The sequence below is a fragment of the Lithobates pipiens genome, unplaced genomic scaffold (assembly GCF_037356315.1).
Source record: "Lithobates pipiens isolate NorthernLeopardFrog02 unplaced genomic scaffold, aLitPip1_a1.2 Scaffold_23, whole genome shotgun sequence".
Classification (NCBI taxonomy): Eukaryota; Metazoa; Chordata; class Amphibia; order Anura; family Ranidae; genus Lithobates; species Lithobates pipiens.
This window is the reverse complement of record NW_027507785.1, coordinates 248,800,087-248,818,312: the sequence shown is the minus strand read 5'-3', so window position 1 is coordinate 248,818,312 and position 18,226 is coordinate 248,800,087. Positions and strand designations below refer to the sequence as shown.

Below are 18,226 nucleotides of genomic sequence, written 5' to 3'. Positions count from 1 at the left end.
TTTTTATTTTTTCCTATTATAACACATCGACACAGGCCATCAGGTTTATAAAAGTTAATTTTGTACTAACTGGCAGATACTACAGACCAACCCACATCAACTAGCTAAATACCTATCTATGCCAGTTCATAAACTTCAAATAAAAAAAGTCTTGCAAAAGCACCTGTGTGTGTACTCTATGACTCAGCCCTTGTACACACGGTCGGACATTCCGACAACAAAATCCGTTGGATTTTGTCCGAAGCTTGTGTTGCATACACACGGTCGGACAAAGTTGTCGGAAAATCCGATCGTACGTAACGTGATGACGTTATTTCGTTAGGACGGGACTACGTTCATGCTAGTAGCCAATAGCTTTGGTCTAGGAATTTGATCTGAGCATGCGTGGCACTTTGTCCTATCGGAATTCTCTACACACAATCAGACAAAGTCCGATCGGATCGCGTTGTCAGAAAGTTTTATAGCCCAGCTCTCCAGTCCAATGGAGCCCACACACAGTTGGATTATCCGACAACATGGTCCGATCGGACATTTTCCATCAGAATTTCCGACCGTGTGCACAAGGGCCAACAGACAAAACAGAATGTGCTTTCTTGTTGGAAAGCTACCAATGTAAAGGGTATCTCCTCCAAATGAAAACTGTGTAAGATAGAATGTAAACTACACCTAACAACATAAAATGTATTTCTGTAATCCAGGTACTTTGATATTTCCATTTTACACATGTTCAGTAGTAAGATTCAAGGGAGCCCCGGAATGACACGTACTGAAGGGGAGGGGTAATGGAGGGGCGGGCATGACCGGGTGCCTAGAGACACCAAGACAGAGGATAGGTGGAGGAAGAGAAACACGCAAGGGGGAGGAGCCATATAAAAGGGGGGCGGAGCCGGAACGGGACCAGTCTCGAGGGGAAGACATCAGAGGAGGCAGTTTTCCAGCGCTGCTCCTCTCTGGGCAAAATGGCGGCGATCGAGCACGTGTTGGAGCGGCTGCGGGCTCAAGCGGAGGTGCGGGGTTCGGAGTGGCTAACCGAGCAGGTGGAGCGCTGGATGGGTGAGACGGAGGCAGGCACGAGTAGCGGGGAGCCGGTGCTGCGGGCCCGGAGGTCTCGGCCTCCGGCGCGCTTTTCGCCGGGACCCGCCCCTCGGCCACCTCGTGATCGGCGGAGCCCGGGGGCGGACAGGTCGGTCCCCCCCGCAAAACGGAGACAGCAGGACGATCGGGGCCTGGGGCGGTCTGCACGCCGCCGGCCTACCCCGGGGGGCGGGCCACGGGCCAAGATGGCGCCGGCTCCCCGCCGTCCAGCCCGGCGACCGTTCGTGTGGGGGACCCCTGTGGGGGGCCCTGCACGAGCAGGGGGACAGCCAGCGGTGCGGAGGGTTCTGCAAGACGGACAGAGTCGGCCTACAGGGGGGCACGGGCGGTGGGTGGGGGGCGCCGGGCGGATGCGGGCTTACTTGATGGACAGACTGGAGGACTGACGCCCAGGGGTGGTGCGGGGGGGCGCCCTAGGTCTGGTTCTCTACGCCAGTCTGGGAGCAAGGCCCCTGTGGTGAAGGATCTTCCCAGCCACCTGCTTGCTGCGGCCTCTGGGAGCGGATCGCCCAGGGGGCTTCTGGCGCCTGCGGAGAGGGAAGAGGAGGACCGGTCGGAGGGAGAACTGTCCGCTGAAGACGACGTGGTTCCCCCGGCGGTGGAGAGCGGCAACGCGGCTGCGGGACGTGTTCCTGGTCGGCCCGGTAAGTCAGTACCTACTGTTTTCTCTGATGTTTTGCAGGGGTTGCTGGGGGTGGTGCAAGGGGCGGCTGGTTCAGCGGCGCCTCCGGCGCCGCTGGGTGGGGTGTCGGTGGCGGGGTCGGGTCAGGTGGACCCGGGGCCCGCGCCGCCCATGCAGGGTTTGTTGGAGGGATTGCAGGCTTTGGTGGACAGGTTTGGGGGGGATGGGGGATCTCCTGCCCTGACGGCGCCTTGGGGGGCTGGTAAGGTAGCGGGGGCGGCGGGGGTCCCGCCGGCGGCGGGTGGGGAACCCGCGGCGTCCGCAACGGCGGTGCCGGTGGTGGGCGGGGGGTCCGGTGGGGAGGAGGCGGCCGCGACACCCAGCCGTACTGATGTGGTTCGGATTGGGGATGCGGCGCGTTGTGAGGTGTACGTCTGCTTCGAGGGACCGCTCGGGGCGCACCTGAAGCCGGAGGTGCGGGAGAAAATTGCAAAAGGTGAGTATGTGGAGATATTCTCGCTGCTCCCACTGGAAAAATTCAATTTGGATCGGGTCAAGCCCAATGACACGAAAAAAGACGATGAGGAAAAGAGGCGTTATAGGCTGATACCGCGTACGTTTGCGAATTGGTTGCAGGCGTTCGCGATTTTGGCGAGCGTCATCGGCGAAAAGAACCCCGAGCACTGCTCGGCGTTGTTTTGCTATATGGACGCCATTGGGGAGGCACACCGGGTGTACGGGGGGGTGGCATGGCTCCGGTACGACGAACAGTTCCGGCAGCGGAAGGCGGTGCGTCAGGAGTTGCGGTGGGATCACAAGGACATCAGCCTCTGGATGAGGCTGATGTCCTCCGCCCGGGCCCCGCCTCAGTTTTTTCAGGGGGGGGCCGGGGGTACACCCTCCTCAGGACTGTCGGCCGGAAAGAAGTGGGGGGTGTGCTGGTCTTTTAACGAGGGTGCCTGCAAGTTTGGAAGTGCGTGCCGGTTCAAGCACGAGTGTTCCGGCTGCGGGGGGGCTCACGCCCTGTCTCGCTGCTTTAAAAGGGGAAAGCGTCCCGGCGACGCTGCTAACAAGAGGGAAGACGCCGGTGAGGGTGGAAAGGATGCTTCCTTTCCTAAGTAGGTACCCGGACAGGGTGGCTGCGCGGCTGCTGGCCGAGGGGTTCCGGGAGGGTTTCCGGATTCCCTGTGACTTGAAGGTGGTGCCGCCGGTGGCGCGAAACCTCAGGTCGGCCTTGCAGCACCCTACGGTGGTGGACGAAAAGTTGGGGAAGGAAGTGGCGCTGGGTCGGATGGGGGGGCCGTTTACGGTTAAGCCGTGGGACTCGCTGGTGGTGTCCCCCTTGGGGGTTGTCCCCAAGAAGGAGCCGGGCAAGTTTCGGCTCATACACCACTTGTCGTTTCCAAAGGGGGGTTCGGTCAATGATTTCATTGACCCGGACGTCTGTGCGGTGTCGTATACGTCATTTGACGCGGCTGTTCGGTGGGTGCGGCGCTACGGCCGGGGAGCGCTCATGGCCAAGGCGGACATTGAGTCGGCTTTCCGGTTGCTGCCGGTGCACCCGGACAGTTTTCGGTGGTTGGGTTGTCACTGGCGGGAGCAGTTCTACGTGGACAAGTGTTTGCCTATGGGCTGCTCCGTTTCTTGCTCCGTGTTCGAGCAGTTTAGTTCGTTCCTGGAGTGGGTGGTGCGGGATGTTTCCGGCATTGAGTCAATCATTCACTACTTGGACGATTTTCTCTGCATCGGCCCCCATGCCTCCGCTGTGTGTGCGATTCTCTTGTCCACGTTGCAGCACATCGCAGGCGTTTTTGGGGTGCCATTGGCGGCCGAAAAGACGGAGGGCCCAGTGGGGGTGTTGAGTTTCTTGGGTATAGTGATAGATTCGGCGGCTATGGAGTGCAGGTTGCCGGATGACAAGTTGGCGGATTTGCAGCGGGCGATTCGGGAGATTCAGGGCCGTCGGAAGGTTCAGCTGACGACCTTGCAGTCCTTGCTGGGCAAACTGAACTTTGCGTGCCGCATCATCCCGATGGGCCGGGTGTTCTGCCGGCGGCTGTCGGCGGCGACGGCGGGGGTGCGGGCGCCCACGCACTTCATTCGGTTGACGGAGGAGCACCGGGACGACTTGGGGGTGTGGCATGATTTCTTGTCCTCCTATAACGGCAGGGCGGTGTGGATGTCGGGGCCGGTGAGCAACTTCGATGTCGCATTGGTCACCGACGCAGCAGGGTCTACGGGCTATGGTGCGTTTTTCCAGGGCAGGTGGAGTGCGGAACCTTGGCCGCGCTCGTGGAAGGAAGCGGGTTTCCTGGGTAACCTGGTGTTGCTGGAACTCTTTCCGATTGTGTTGGCTCTGGAGCTGTGGGGGGAGAGTTGCAGGAATTTGAAGCTGCGCATCAACTGTGACAACATGGGGGTGGTGCAGGTGGTGAATCGCATGTCTGCCTCCTCCCCTCCTGTTATCAGACTGTTGCGCCAATTGGTCCTTAGGTGCCTGCGTTTGAATGTGTTTTTGTATGCTGTGCATATACCTGGGGTGGAGAATGCCTTAGCTGACTCCCTGTCTCGTTTCCAGTGGGACAAGTTCCGGGAACTGGCACCTGGCGCGGAGGCAGTCGGGATTCCGTGCCCGGGGTGGATTTGGGCGCTGCCCTTGGAGTCGCCGCGGGCTGGATACGCAGGTCTGTAAGTGGGGCTACCTGGACGGCATACGTGAAGGTATGGCGGGAATGGCAGGAGTTGGTGCGAGAGGTGGACGGAACTGGGGGAGCCGGGGATGGGCGCTTGCTGGCACTTTATTTTGTGGTCCGGAACGTGGAGAGTGGGCGCTCGGCGGCAGTGATCGATCGGAAACTGGCGGGCTTGTCATTCCTTTTTAAGTTGTTGGGGTCGGAGGATTGGTCGAAGGGTTTTTGGATACGTCAGATGCTGAAGGGTTTTCGGAAGCAGTCGAAGAGGGGGGACACGAGACGTCCGGTGACGTTTGGGGTCTTGGTGGCCATTTGTGGTACATTGGTTTCGGTTTGCACGTCTCCGTTCGAGGTGCGGTTGTTCACGGCGGCCTTTTCATTGGCTTTTTACGGGGCTTTTCGGATTGGGGAGTTGGTCAGCCCGTCCCGGAAAGTTCCTGGGGGGCTGGGGGATCATGATGTTCGGGTGGCAGGATCAGTGGTGGAGATAACTCTTAGGCGTTCGAAGACGGACCAACGGGGTAGGGGTGTGAACATTTGCTTATTCAGTTTGGCAGGGTCACATGTTTGCCCGGTAGAAGCGGTTCGGAGTTACCGAGCGGTTAGGCCGGGGAGTCCGGGTCCATTCCTTGTCCACGCGGACGGGTCTTTCCTGTCCAGATTCCAGTTCGTGGCGGTTTTCCGGCGAAGTTTGGCGCTTAATGGTTGGGAGGAGTCGGAATATGCTTCACACTCCTTCCGCATCGGGGCGGCCACAGAGGCGGCCCGGTGCGGGTTGGATGAGGCGGCGGTACGAAGGATTGGTCGTTGGGAGTCGCGTAGGTTTAGGTCATACGTTCGACCTCAGTTAGCGGTTGGGCGGTCCAGGGAGTGGGATGGCCCTTAGTTGTATTCCTGGTTGGTTGGTAATACGGAATGCGATACAGGAACCGTTCCTGGGACTGATGGAGTTTTTTCCACGGGGGTAGGGTTGGGATCTCCGTGGGGTGGTAAGGGCAGTGGTTAGTGGTTTTGCTGTGGGGTTATTGTTTTTCGGGGATCAGCAGGTTTGGTTTCTCGTTTCAGATGGAGGTTCACCGCGCCTCGTTTGGATCGTGGGCCACTCCTACGTGTGTTGGGGGGCCAGGAGAGGAGACATGAGACCTGCGGGGAGGCAACTGGGGATTTCCAGGGCAGAAGCGGAATTGCGATGGTTGGGGATACCAGGAATGCGGTGGGAGAGGGTGGTGAGTGTGGTTGAAAGGTTCGTGTGGCTGCATGGGCCCCCGGATGTGTTGGTTCTGCATGCTGGGGGGAATGACCTGGGAGCCCGGAAAGTCCGGGATTTACTGAATGACATTAAGGCGGATTTTCTGAAGCTGCGTGCTAGGTTTCCCAGTACGATCCTGCTGTGGTCGGATATTGTCGCCCGGACGCAGTGGAGATGGGCAAGGTCAGTGGCCAGCATTCAGAAGACGAGGATCCGGGTGAATAAGGTGGTGGGGAGATTCGTGATTCAGAATGGAGGGCTGGTGATCAGGCACAGGGAACTGGAGTCCAATGTGGGTCTGTACCTAAGGGGGGATGGGGTTCATCTCACGGATGTCGGGATTGACCTGTGGTCTTTGGGTTTACAGGGGGGGATCCAACAAGCTTTGAGGGTGTGGGGTTGCCCTCAAGGGTAAGGTGGTCACCCTTTTCAGGCTGTGGCGTGAGATTTCTGGTGGTCTTTGACGGTGGCGGTAAAACAGAGGTGATATAAAAGGGTGGGGGGGGCTCATTGGTATTATGGGCCCCTCAGTTGTATTCCCGAACGGTGGACGGAATACTGGGAGGTTTTTCACTGCAGGAATTGTTTGTCTCTGAGCGGTCACAGCGTGAGGCCTGGTATGGTAAAAAGGTAAAGCAGTGAGGTTGGTGTTTTTGGAATTAAAGTGGGTCACCGTCAGAGATCACCAGACTGGAGTTGATAAAAGTTGTTCAAGGTTTTGGTTTACAGTTGTAGATATATATTTATATATTTATATATTTATATACATATTTTGGAGGGAGTAAAATATTTTGGTTATGTTTAATAAAAGGCTGTTGTGGCCATTTTACTCCAAAGAAAAGGTGTGGTCTCATTATTATAGATATATAAGGGCTGGTATGGGACATTATTGAGAGGGGGACTGTTGGGCTACGCAGGTCAAGGGAGCCCCGGAATGACACGTACTGAAGGGGAGGGGTAATGGAGGGGCGGGCATGACCGGGTGCCTAGAGACACCAAGACAGAGGATAGGTGGAGGAAGAGAAACACGCAAGGGGGAGGAGCCATATAAAAGGGGGGCGGAGCCGGAACGGGACCAGTCTCGAGGGGAAGACATCAGAGGAGGCAGTTTTCCCACCCTCCCTCCCTACTGGATAGCATGTTTGGGTATGAGTTGTTGGTTTGATTGCTGGTGTTTTCGTTGTGTTTGTTTTCTGTCTTTCAGGTGCAGTGGGCTGTTCGTCACAACAGTGAAGTCGGCCCTTTGGGGGGCTGCTGCGTGAGATTTCTGGTGGTCTTTGACGGTGGCGGTAAAACAGAGGTGATATAAAAGGGTGGGGGGGGCTCATTGGTATTATGGGCCCCTCAGTTGTATTCCCGAACGGTGGACGGAATACTGGGAGGTTTTTCACTGCAGGAATTGTTTGTCTCTGAGCGGTCACAGCGTGAGGCCTGGTATGGTAAAAAGGTAAAGCAGTGAGGTTGGTGTTTTTGGAATTAAAGTGGGTCACCGTCAGAGATCACCAGACTGGAGTTGATAAAAGTTGTTCAAGGTTTTGGTTTACAGTTGTAGATATATATTTATATATTTATATATTTATATACATATTTTGGAGGGAGTAAAATATTTTGGTTATGTTTAATAAAAGGCTGTTGTGGCCATTTTACTCCAAAGAAAAGGTGTGGTCTCATTATTATAGATATATAAGGGCTGGTATGGGACATTATTGAGAGGGGGACTGTTGGGCTACGCAGGTCATGCGCTGTGATGAGTAGCAGTTCATAGATTGAATCCCTGCACTCTGTATGTTACATAATCCAGATTTGTGCACTACAATGCTTTGAAAAAGTATTCACACCCCTTGAAATTCTCCACATTTTGTCATGTTGCGACCAAAAACGTAAATGTATTTTATTGGGATTTTATGTGATAGACCAACACAAAGTGGCACCTAATTGTGAAGCGGAAGGATAATGATAAATGGTTTTCCACATTTTTTACAGATAAATATGTGAAATGTGTGGCATGCATTTGTATTCAGCCCCCTTTACTCGGATAACCCTTACTGAAATCTAGAGGAACAAATTACCTTCAAAAGCCAGCTAAATAGTAAATAGAGTCCACATGTGTGTAATTTAATCTCAGTATAAGGCTGGATTCACACCTATGCATTTTTTGTGCTTTTTGCATTTTGCAGATTTGCACTACAGTCCATTTAAATGGTTTCCTATGGAACATGTTCTATAGTGCAAATCTGCAAAAAGCACAAAAAATGCATAGGTGTGGATCCAGCCTAATTACAGATGTTCTATGAAGCCCTCTGAGGTTTGTTAGAGAACTTTAGAGAACAAACAGCATTATGAAGGCCAAGCAACACACCAGACAGGTCAGGGATAAAGTTGTGGAGCAGTTTAAAGCAGGGTTAGAGTATAAAAAAATATCCCAAGCTTTGAACATCTCACAGAGCACTTAATCAGGTAAGCAGCCAAGAGGCCTATGGTATCTCTGGAGGAGCTGCAAAGATCCACAGCTCAGGTTGGAGAATCTGTCCACAGGATAACTATGTGTATTCCCCAAATCTGACCTTTATGGAAGAGTGGCACGATGAAAGCCATAAGAAGTCCTGCTTGCAGTTTGCGGGAAGCCATGTGGGGGACACAGCAAACCTGTGGAAGAAGGTGCTCTGGTCAGATGAGAACAAAATTGAGCTTTTGGGCCTAAAAGCAAAGCGCTATGTGTAGCGGAAAACTAACACTGCACATCATTCTGAACACACCATCCGCACCGTGAAAAATGGTGGTGGCAGCATCATGTTATGGGGACGCTTTTCTTCAGCCGGGACAGATAAGCTGGCCAGAGCTGATGGGAAGATGGATGGAGCCAAATACAGGGCAATCTTAGAAGAAAACCTGTTAAGAGTTTGTAAAACACTTGAGACCGGGGCGGAGGTTCACCTTCCAGCAGGACAACAACCCTAAACATACAGCCAGAGCTACAATGGAATAGTTAAGATCAAAGCATATTCATGTGTTAGAATGGCACAGTCAAAGTCCAGAGCTAAATCCAATTGAGAATCTGTGACAAGATTTGAAAATTACTGTTCACAGACGCTCTCCATCCAATCTGACAGAGCTTGAGCTATTTTGCAAAGAAGAATGGGCAAAAATATCACTCCGGGTGTGAAAAGCTGGTAGAGACATCCACAGAAAGACTTGCAGCTGTAATTGCACCAGGGGTGGACTGACAACTCATGGGGCCCCCGGGCAAGAGGAGATTATGGGGCCCCCAGGCAATCCGAGATTATGGGGCCACAGTATACACACACACAGTATACAATCACACAGTATACACAGCCATGTTTCTATTGGCAGTGGAGAGGTGGGGCAGTTATAATCTCAGGATTTTTAGACCAAAAAGATGTTGGTAAGGGACAGTTCTGAGACAGATGTAAAAAAAAACCCTGATTTTTACATACTGTCCCTGGTTTTACTGAGGCTGGCAACCCTGATGGGGCCCCCTAGTGGGTCAGGGCCCTCGGGCAGTGCCCGAGTGGCTCAATGGTCAGTCCGCCCCTGAATTGCACCGAAAGGTGGCTCTACAAAGTATTGACTGGGGGGAGGGGGGGTCTGAATACAAATGCACACCACACGTTTCAGATATTTATTTGTAAAATTTGAAAAACATTTATCATTTTCCTTCCACTTCACAATTATGTGCCACATATTATGTTAGATGCTGAAGCCCGCTGTTGGCTGACAGCACAGAGCTGATCCAAGCTGAGGAAAAATCGCAACCATGCGGTCAGGATCCACCCAGAACCCTAGACCGGTGCCGGGTTCAGCCTTTCATTTTTCTAATCAATTGTCACTCAGCTATTAGTGATACCTAATAAATGTATAGGGTGATTGATTGTCATTATATCATTTAATTGCTTTACCTTTTAGATAATCATTATTTAATTTCATAACCTTTTAGACAATCATTTTTCAGGAAACGCATGAATATATTTTGCTTTATAGTGAGCCCTTGAGAGCCTGAGCCAGCCTCTCCCATCCCCTCCACAGCCCAGCACTCCAGTGAGTGGAGGGGAGGGGGCAGAGCAGAGAGCCGGTGACTGACAGTCTCCTGCTCTCTGCTCACGGAGCACTGGGAAACAAGCGATCAGTGGTGTTAGATTGCTCGGTTCTCAGCCTTAGAGGCACTGGGGACCGATGCTGCATCCACCTAGGTAGGTATTATATAAGAAAAAAATAAATAACTTTGCTTTTACATGACTTATCCGCTTGCCGACCGCCTCACGCCGATATATATCGGCAGAAGGGCTCGTACAGGCAAACTAATGTACCTGTACGTTGCCCTTTAAGTGGCGGCCAGCGGGTGACCACGGCAAGCTCTGTGAGTTGGGTCGTGGGTCCCGCAGACTCGATGTATGCGGGGATACCCGTGATCGTCACACAAAGAGGAAGAACAGGGAGATGCTAATGTAAACAAGCATCTCCCCGTTCTGCCTAGTGACAGTGTCACTGATCTCTGCTCCCTGTGATTGGGACATAGATCAGTGATGTGTCACACATAGCTACGCCCCCCCCCCACAGTTAGAATCACTCCCCAGGACACACTTAACCCCTACACTGCCCCCTAGTGGTTAACCTCTTTACTGCCAGTGTCATTTACACAGGAATCAGTGCATTTGTATAGCACGGATTGCTGTATAAGTGACAATGGTCCCAAACATGTGTCAAAAATGTCTGATGTGTCCACCATAATGTCGCAGTCATGATAAAAATCGCTGATCGCTGCCATTACTAGTAAAAAATTATTAATAAAAATGCCATAAAATTATCCCCTATTTTGTAAACGCTATAACTTTTGCACAAACCAATCAATAAACGCTTATTATGTTTTTTTTTTAACACAAAAAAATGTAGAAGAATACATATAGGCCTATACTAAGGGAAAAAAATGTTTATATATATATATATATATATATATATTTTTTTTTTTTTTTTTTTTTATTATAGCAAAATGTAAAAAATAATGCTTTTTTTTCAAAATTGTTGCTTTTTTTTTGTTTATAGCGCAAAAAATAAAAACCGCAGGGGTGATCAAATACCATCAAAAGAAAGCTCTATTTGTGGGAAAAAAAGGACGTCAATTTTGTTTGGGAGCCATGTTGTTGCTTAAAGCGACGCAGTGCCGAATTGCAAAAAGTGCTCTGGTCAGGAAGGGGGTAAATTCTTCTGGGGCTGAAGTGGTTAAAGGATAAATTTCCTTTTGGGAATATGTTACATTTTTCCAGCCATTTTTTAGGGTGGAACATGTAACATGTTCCCACTACTTCAGCCACTCCCTGATTACCCCCTTCCCTATGACAGCAGTATGGGGAGAAGTTCCCCATACACGTTGTCATTTTTTGAAAAGAGCGTGGCTGTGCAGGGCTCTGCCCACATGACCGTGTCAGCCATTCACAGAGTTCTGGGAATAAATGAACTACAAGTACGGACATGCTTTGTGACTGGTCACTTGTAGTTCTCAGTGAACTATTACGGTGCTGTTGAGCGCTGTGGTAGTTCATTGACTCTTCCTGTCAATGTGAAACTGCGTGCAATGCTGTACAATGTACGGACGGGCAGCTTACACTGACAGCCTGCAGGAGACCTGCTGATTGCTGCTGCAATGCTTTTCAGGCTCCTACACAAAACAAAAAGCAAATGCATTTTTTAACTGCAAAAAATGTTTATGTTTTATTTATTTTTTAAAAGTGAACTTATTCTTGAAAGCACATGTTCTTACAAAACAAAAAACAACATAATATTGTAGTGCTGACCTCCTGAGCACGGGGGGGAAAAAATGTTTTTGGCCTTTAGTTCTACTTAAAGTAGAGGTACACTTTAATGCCGCGTACACACGACCGGACTTTCTGGCAGACTAGGTCCGACGGTCTTCCCGACGGACTTTCGACAGACTTTCTGAATGAACGGACTTGGCCACACATGAACGGACTAAGTCCATTCGAAAGCCCGTTCGTTTTGAATGTGATGACGTAAGACAGGACTAAAAAAGAAAGTTAAGAAAGTTCAATAGCCAGTAGTCAATAGCTTTCCTTGCGTCGTATTTGGTCCGTCGGACCAGCATACAGATGAACGGTTTTCCCGGTAGGAATTGAGTCAGTCGGACAGATTTGAAACATGCTCTATTTCTAGGTCCGTCAGTTTATTTAAACGAAAAACGATTGGATTAGCCCACACACGATCGGATTGTCCGACAGAATGATTCCATCGGACCTAGTCTTCCGAAAAGTCCGGTCATGTGTACTCGGAATCAGAAATGCACTTGGAATTATCTATAAAGAAGATGAAATTCAAATAACTGAAGATTCTGGCTAGGGGCTAAAAACTGAATTGTGTTCTTTGACTATTTCCTTGGTTTGCTTATAAAAGTATTTCATAACTGATTTAAGTTCACCTTGTGACCAAGATACATTCTTGGTCACAAGCCAGTACAACTCAACGAGCAATAACGAGACTGATGACAACCAGAGACAAACGAATGTCTTTACCGAAAACTTTGCACACAGGACATGGGCGATAAAATGGCTGATAAAACTACAGTAGCATTTCTTGACTTTGACCTTAAAAACATGACTCACATCGCTCCATTTAAATACACTGAGATAGCAGCTTGTGTAATAAAACCGAATTCCCTCAGATATAATGAACCCACTTTTTTTTTCTGGTATTGCTTGTTAATCAACCAATTCAAAACATCACTGAAATAACACACAACCTCCTTGACTTATATCCAACTCCAGCCAAACCTTTTTTCGGAAATTCAGCCAGCAAAAGACCGATGAGAGCTTTTGGTCGGAAAATGCGATCGTGTGTATGCTCCATCAGACTTTTGCTGGCCGAATTTTGGGCAGCAAAAGATTGAGAGCATGTTCTCAATTTTTCGGTCGGAAAAAGTTCCTATCCGAAAATGCGTTCGTCTGTATGCAATTCTGACGCGCAAAAGCTCACGCATGCTCAGATTCAACTACAAGATGGAAGCTATTGGCTACTGGCTATCGAACTTTCTTCTTCTAGTCCCGTCGTATGTGATGTACGTCACCACGTTCTTGACGGTCGGAATTTGGTGTGACCGTGTGTATGCAAGACAGCTTGAGCAGAATCCCGTCGGAATTCGGTCGGGAAAACCATCAGAACTTTTTCCGACCAAAATTCTGATCGTGTGTACGCGGCATTAGTCTTGGAGTGTAGAAGGATTAGAAGCTCTGTTTTTTTACTGCTAGTTGGCATTTTTTACCTCGCTTCTGCTCTATTCAAAAACATTACTTTCATAAATAATCAAAAAAATTAAATGAATAATAATAATCGTCAGAATTTTTTTTTAAATTGTGTCCCCTTTACATTGGTGATCAGTATAGCGATCTTTATTTTTTATTTTCATTTCTTTAGCTCTTTTCTCCTTGGGGACTCAAAGCACTTAGGAGGTGGGGTAGCCATCTTGAGCACACTCAGTTGAGCTATTTACCCTACCAGCATGTCTTTAGAGTTTGGGAGGAAACCTGAGTACCCAGGGGGTAACCTGCACAAGCCAAGGGATGACATACAAACTCCTTGCAGGTAATGTCCTGGTCAGGATTCAAACTGAAGGCCAAAGGCAGAAACGCTAACAGCCACTAAGTCATCAAGCTGTACTGCCCATTGTCAACATTCTTGGTCAGTGGGATTAGGACCCCTTACATTGGTGATTAGTGTAGTGACCTTTTACATTGATGGTGAGTGGAAATGTAGTACAGCCATACCCCACTTTTAAGTACACAATGGGGCTTATTTACTAAAGCTGGAAAGTGCAAAATCAGGCTCCCTTCTGCACAAAAACCAATGAGCTTCTAACCCTAGATTGTTCAATTACGGCTTTGGCAATAAAACCTGGAAGCTCATTGGTTTCTATGCAGAAGCCAGCCTGATTTTGCACTTTCCAGCTTTAGTAAATAAAACCCATTGTGTACTTAAAAGTGGGGTATGCCTGTAAGTGGTACTGTAGGTGCACCCCATATATGTGGCTTTTAGTGTAGTCATACCTCCCAACTTTCCCATTTTCTGCAAGATTGTCCCGGGGTGAGAACGAAATCTGAGGGTCCCCCAGACCCAGTTTATGTCCTGGAGCCGAGTGCTGGAATGCTCATCCCAGCCAGCACTGCTGACCACCGACAGGTACAGGGTCTTGTACAGGAGCATGCATATGGCACAGAGTTGCTAGGAAAGGCTAGGAACATACTCACTCAGACTGCTCTGAGCCTCTGTGCTGCTCTAAGGTCTGCAAGAGTTGTGGAGGATGGACAGAGGAGGGTAGGATGATGATCTGGGTTCTAAAGAAGGTCTGATCTGGGAGTCTGAAGTAAAGGTAAAGGTGGGGAGGTCTGAAGAGACGTTTAAAGGGGGTGCTGATCAGGGCAGGGGTCTGAAGGAAGCTTTAAGCCAAGATGATCTGAGATCAGAAGAGAACTTATCTGAGACCCGAAGGGGCGTTTAAAGGTGGCTAATCTAAGATAAGAAGAGAAGTATAATAAGTTTGAAGGGCTGATCTGAAGCCTGAAATAGAGTTTAAGGGGGAGCTGAACTGAGATCTGAATCTTAAGAGGGTCTTATTATATTTCCTCTTTACCGACCAACGGCATTAGTCATTTTTCACAAACTGCCCACTGCTCCTAGTGATTAAAAATTCCAGGCTTTTTTTCTGACACATACCACCAAAAGCAAGGCATTTTCCCACTGCCTAAATGGTCAGTGGGAAAAATGATCTGTTACATTGGTGGTCAGTGGGAAGAATGCACCTTTACATTGGGGTCAGTGGGAAACATGCCTCTTACCGTGATGGAAAGCAGGAAGAATGCCCCTTATATTGGTGGTCAGTGGGGAAATTATAAAATATTCCATTACAATGTGGATTATTGGGAGGAATGCCTCTTACACCTGTTACCAGCAGGGACCCCTACTTTTTAATATATTTGCAAATGATATAGGGTCTGGGACTTGCCTACATGGTAGGCCTGGTATCTGGCATCAGGGCTGAGAGGCAAAACTCTGGTCAACTTGAAAGAATGATGATTATGAGGCCATAAAGTACTCTATATTTATGAAGTATCTATGGACACCAGAAGTATATTACATGGAATTCAGGTTGCTGCAGAGAGGACTTGGAGATACTTTCACAGATATGGTAAGCTGTCAACACTCCAGCAGTGCACTAAAGTGTTCGAGAAAGAGGCAGGATCACCTCGAAATGCGTAGCACTCCATTCACACCTCCTGGCGTCTGATGTCACAGACTTGGTTCCCACGCCTGTCAGAGAAGCTTCCCTGCTTCCTGGTTGTCCCTGGGTCGGTGCTGCTAGCTGCACATTGTGGACTGGATTCTCTGCATCTGTGATACTGTGGTTCCAGCAGCAGACCACCAGATTGAGATATTGTTGACAGGCACTTATTGTTCTGATGCTTGTGAGTTGCCAAATGTCTTTTTATTCAATAAACATATGTTTACTATGCTTAGACTGCGCCCTCTGCTGTCTGTTTGGTTTGTTACTCTAAAGATCTCTTCAATCTCCTGAGGCGCTGCACTGAATGTTTTGGAGCTTGTGGAAATTAACCCCCCATGTACCTGTCAAGGACTAATATGGATTTTCTACTGTGTATACATTGAAGAACTCATGCTTCACTGCTTGCATCATTACCTATTTTTTTTATTTTGCAAGGAATGATACTGAGAGTGGATGGACCAGTGAAATAAGGTATGGTGTGATACAGTTTGTTAATTAAACCTTATGCTTCAACTAATATATATATATATATATATATATATATATTATTTTTTCTACATGAATAGTTCATAAGTCATAATGACAAATAAAAACAGCTGTATAAAATAAAAATTGAACGATTCCTTTTTCGATTAATGAGTCTAGTATTCCACTCAGGATCTGCCCTGCCATAGCAAAAACATCAATATTTAAGTGCAATATGGCTTGATCAAAAGAGATTTCAGTGCAGCAATCCCATTAGAAATGTTGTTGGCGCTCCCAAGGCTGTAAAACGTTACAAAAAAATTCTAAGGACTTGGACCCTCCATCAATTCACAGACTAGCAGATAGTTTGCAATCAGTCAGAATGGATCACTACTCTACAAATGGTGTCTTACAATCAACAATGCAAGCACATGCCATACAACCCTCATGCAAGTGAAAGTGAACCCTATGGTTGCAATGAAGAGCCTGCCCACATATCTTGCTCCTGATAACCTCATATTTATGGGTATATCAAAAGAAACAACTGAACAACAATTATATTTATGCTAGTTTATCAAAAGAGAGAAACTAGTTCTCTCTCCCAAAAAAAAAACTGCCCTGATAATGACCACTTTGGCATCTTGCAGCATTAAGCCCGGTACACACGATGAGAATATGAATGATTGTCTTTTTTGTTTGCATGCTAGTCTCATATCGAAAACCAATAGGTTACTAAAGTTATGAAAATTCTCGTACAACAGAATACAACTTCGGAAGTGATGTCATGTATTGTATTGTAATGTAGTCTTTCATTTCCAAGCATGCGTGGTCTTGGTCATGTTTTTTTTTTTTTTGTACAAATATTATACTAATTAAAAAAAAAATCAGTCGTTCTGAAATCGTACGAGAAAAAGTTTTGTGCTTGAACTGTGATCAGCTCTCAAAAGCTGTGTACTAATGATTCGATTATCGGAACGATCGCTACAAAAGCAGTATTTTTCGTCCGATGTCTACTAGGCATGATCAGTGAACAGTTTAAAAAAAAGCAGAACAATATGTTATGCCAAGTGTTATGCCAAGAAGCAGCAATGCATTTAATACCACCACTATAACCATATCTCAACTGTGAAGCATGGTAAAGTCAGTATGTTACGTCTTGCAATCGCTATTGAGTTCCAATTGTTTGAAGACATTTTACAACAGAATGCCAGGACATTTGGCTCGGAAAAGCCAAACAGAAGGGTCATGCAGCCTGATAATATTACAAAACACAGAAGTGTATCAACAACGGAGTGTCTCAATTAGAAAGAATGCTCAAGACTACAGTACCGACCTCAGTGCCAATGAAATGCTGTGGCATGATTAGACACGCCAAGGATTTACACACACTGGAATTGTTTTGAATACAGGATTGGGCCATATTAAGATTATTTCCAGTAATGTAGATCCACTATGTATTAAATACATGGGTTCATAGTCTTTGCATCAATAACCTTTGGTGTTTACACCATTTTTTCAATAAAGATTGTAATATGTGTATTTGTGAAATATGATTTTTATTATTAAGACTAGATGGCTCATAATGTATTAATACAGAAAAAGGGTTCACAATTATATGCTAATTAACCCACAGGATATTACTACAAACTTACAACATTTTCTCATCCTTCATGATTAAATATGCTTTAATCTTTTTTTTAATAAACATTTTTCTAAGATAATTTCTAATGAAAATAATTTAAATGTAGGTAACAAAAGGCAAATGTAAAATACACAAAAAGAGCCAGGTTCAGGTAGAATTACAAGACAAAATATATATCATAAAATTAAATATTAGTTAATAATCAATGTATTTTCTTGATTAACCAACCAGCTATCATTCTTGGCTGCAGGTGTATTTATGAAGGTCAAATAGGAAATTAAAATATTAACTCCACTCTCTTTTCATGTCTAGGTATGATATTAACCTCTATGTACTGTATATAGAAAAGACTTACAAAATCCCTATAGCATCCCTAATCCCTACAGTTCTGAACCTCTTTAGCTGGGCCTCACCAATGAAACACTTACCACGCTCCAGCATATAAGGTGGTTGGTTTCGGGATCTTCTACAAGTGTCCACAGCTTGGTGAGGAAGGCTGGCACGTTGCTGCAGTACCCGTCCATCGCCAGGGAATTAGCAGATTCCTGCATGGTGACCGATGTGTGCTACTCAAACTCCATGCCTATGAGATGGTACAGTGATAGGGACAGCTGAGAAGAACCCATGGGCTGAGGTCACAGTGTCACAATGAGAGTGGTTGCAGCTGATTCACACCACCAGGTCACACTGTGAACCACTCAGCACTATTTTGCTGGCACCGACCCCCTCTCCTCAGCACAGAACAATGCTCAGTGATGCAGTATTCATACAAAGCTCTGAACAAACATACAATATTATGTAAAGGGCTCATACAAACCCACCGAAAGGCAATGGATCACTGCACATCGCTAAGACACTTCAGTCGTATAAGATCACATGGCTGTGTATGACAAATGCATCCTGTGATACATTGTACTAGAACGTGTCCTTGTGTATTGCCTACAAGCTGTTACAATGCATGTAAGCCCCAACAAGTATTAGCTCCGTTTATAAAAATGAAAAGAAAAGAGGGGGATTTTTGCAGTGCTGTAATACAGAATGAAATACATGAAAGGTACTATATAAAATGTATTCATTTATTAAGATACAATTAAAAAATTGCACATAGTACAATAACAAGAAGATATACATAAACAAATGGAGGGGTCCTGAAGACAAG

At 47.4% G+C, this 18,226-nt stretch overlaps 1 protein-coding gene and 1 long non-coding RNA gene across 3 annotated transcripts in view; one reads left to right on the top strand and one right to left on the bottom strand.

Annotated features, from left to right (window-relative positions):
* LOC143927032 (uncharacterized) overlaps nucleotides 1-17,753 on the bottom strand; it is a 97,337-nt gene extending 79,584 nt beyond the window's left edge. The window contains exon 1 of the long non-coding RNA XR_013262216.1: nucleotides 17,496-17,753. This is a non-coding gene — a long non-coding RNA (uncharacterized LOC143927032). The remainder of the gene's footprint in view (nucleotides 1-17,495) is intronic.
* LOC143928250 (uncharacterized) lies at nucleotides 1,424-7,389 on the top strand. Of its 2 annotated transcripts, none has more exons than XR_013262384.1 (2): nucleotides 1,424-1,739; nucleotides 5,476-7,389. XR_013262384.1 is itself a non-coding variant. In XM_077453011.1 (2 exons), the coding sequence occupies exons 1-2, from the start codon at nucleotides 2,820-2,822 to the stop codon at nucleotides 6,072-6,074; spliced, it is 2,181 nt and encodes a 726-aa protein (XP_077309137.1). In that variant the 5' UTR covers nucleotides 2,060-2,819; the 3' UTR covers nucleotides 6,075-6,786. The 2 variants fall into 2 exon arrangements, 1 of the variants encoding a protein (XP_077309137.1); XM_077453011.1 differs by lacking the exon at nucleotides 1,424-1,739 and adding an exon at nucleotides 2,060-4,401 and having other exon boundaries at nucleotides 5,476-6,786.
* Nucleotides 17,754-18,226: the final 473 nt, after the last annotated feature.

Coding starts and splice junctions, on each gene's coding strand:
- LOC143928250 (XM_077453011.1), top strand. CDS start 2,820: ATGCTTCCTTTCCTAAGTAGGTACCCGGACAGGGTGGCTGCGCGGCTG. Junction 4,402..5,475: donor GCCGCGGGCTGGATACGCAG/GTCTGTAAGTGG, acceptor TTCTCGTTTCAG/ATGGAGGTTCACCGCGCCTC.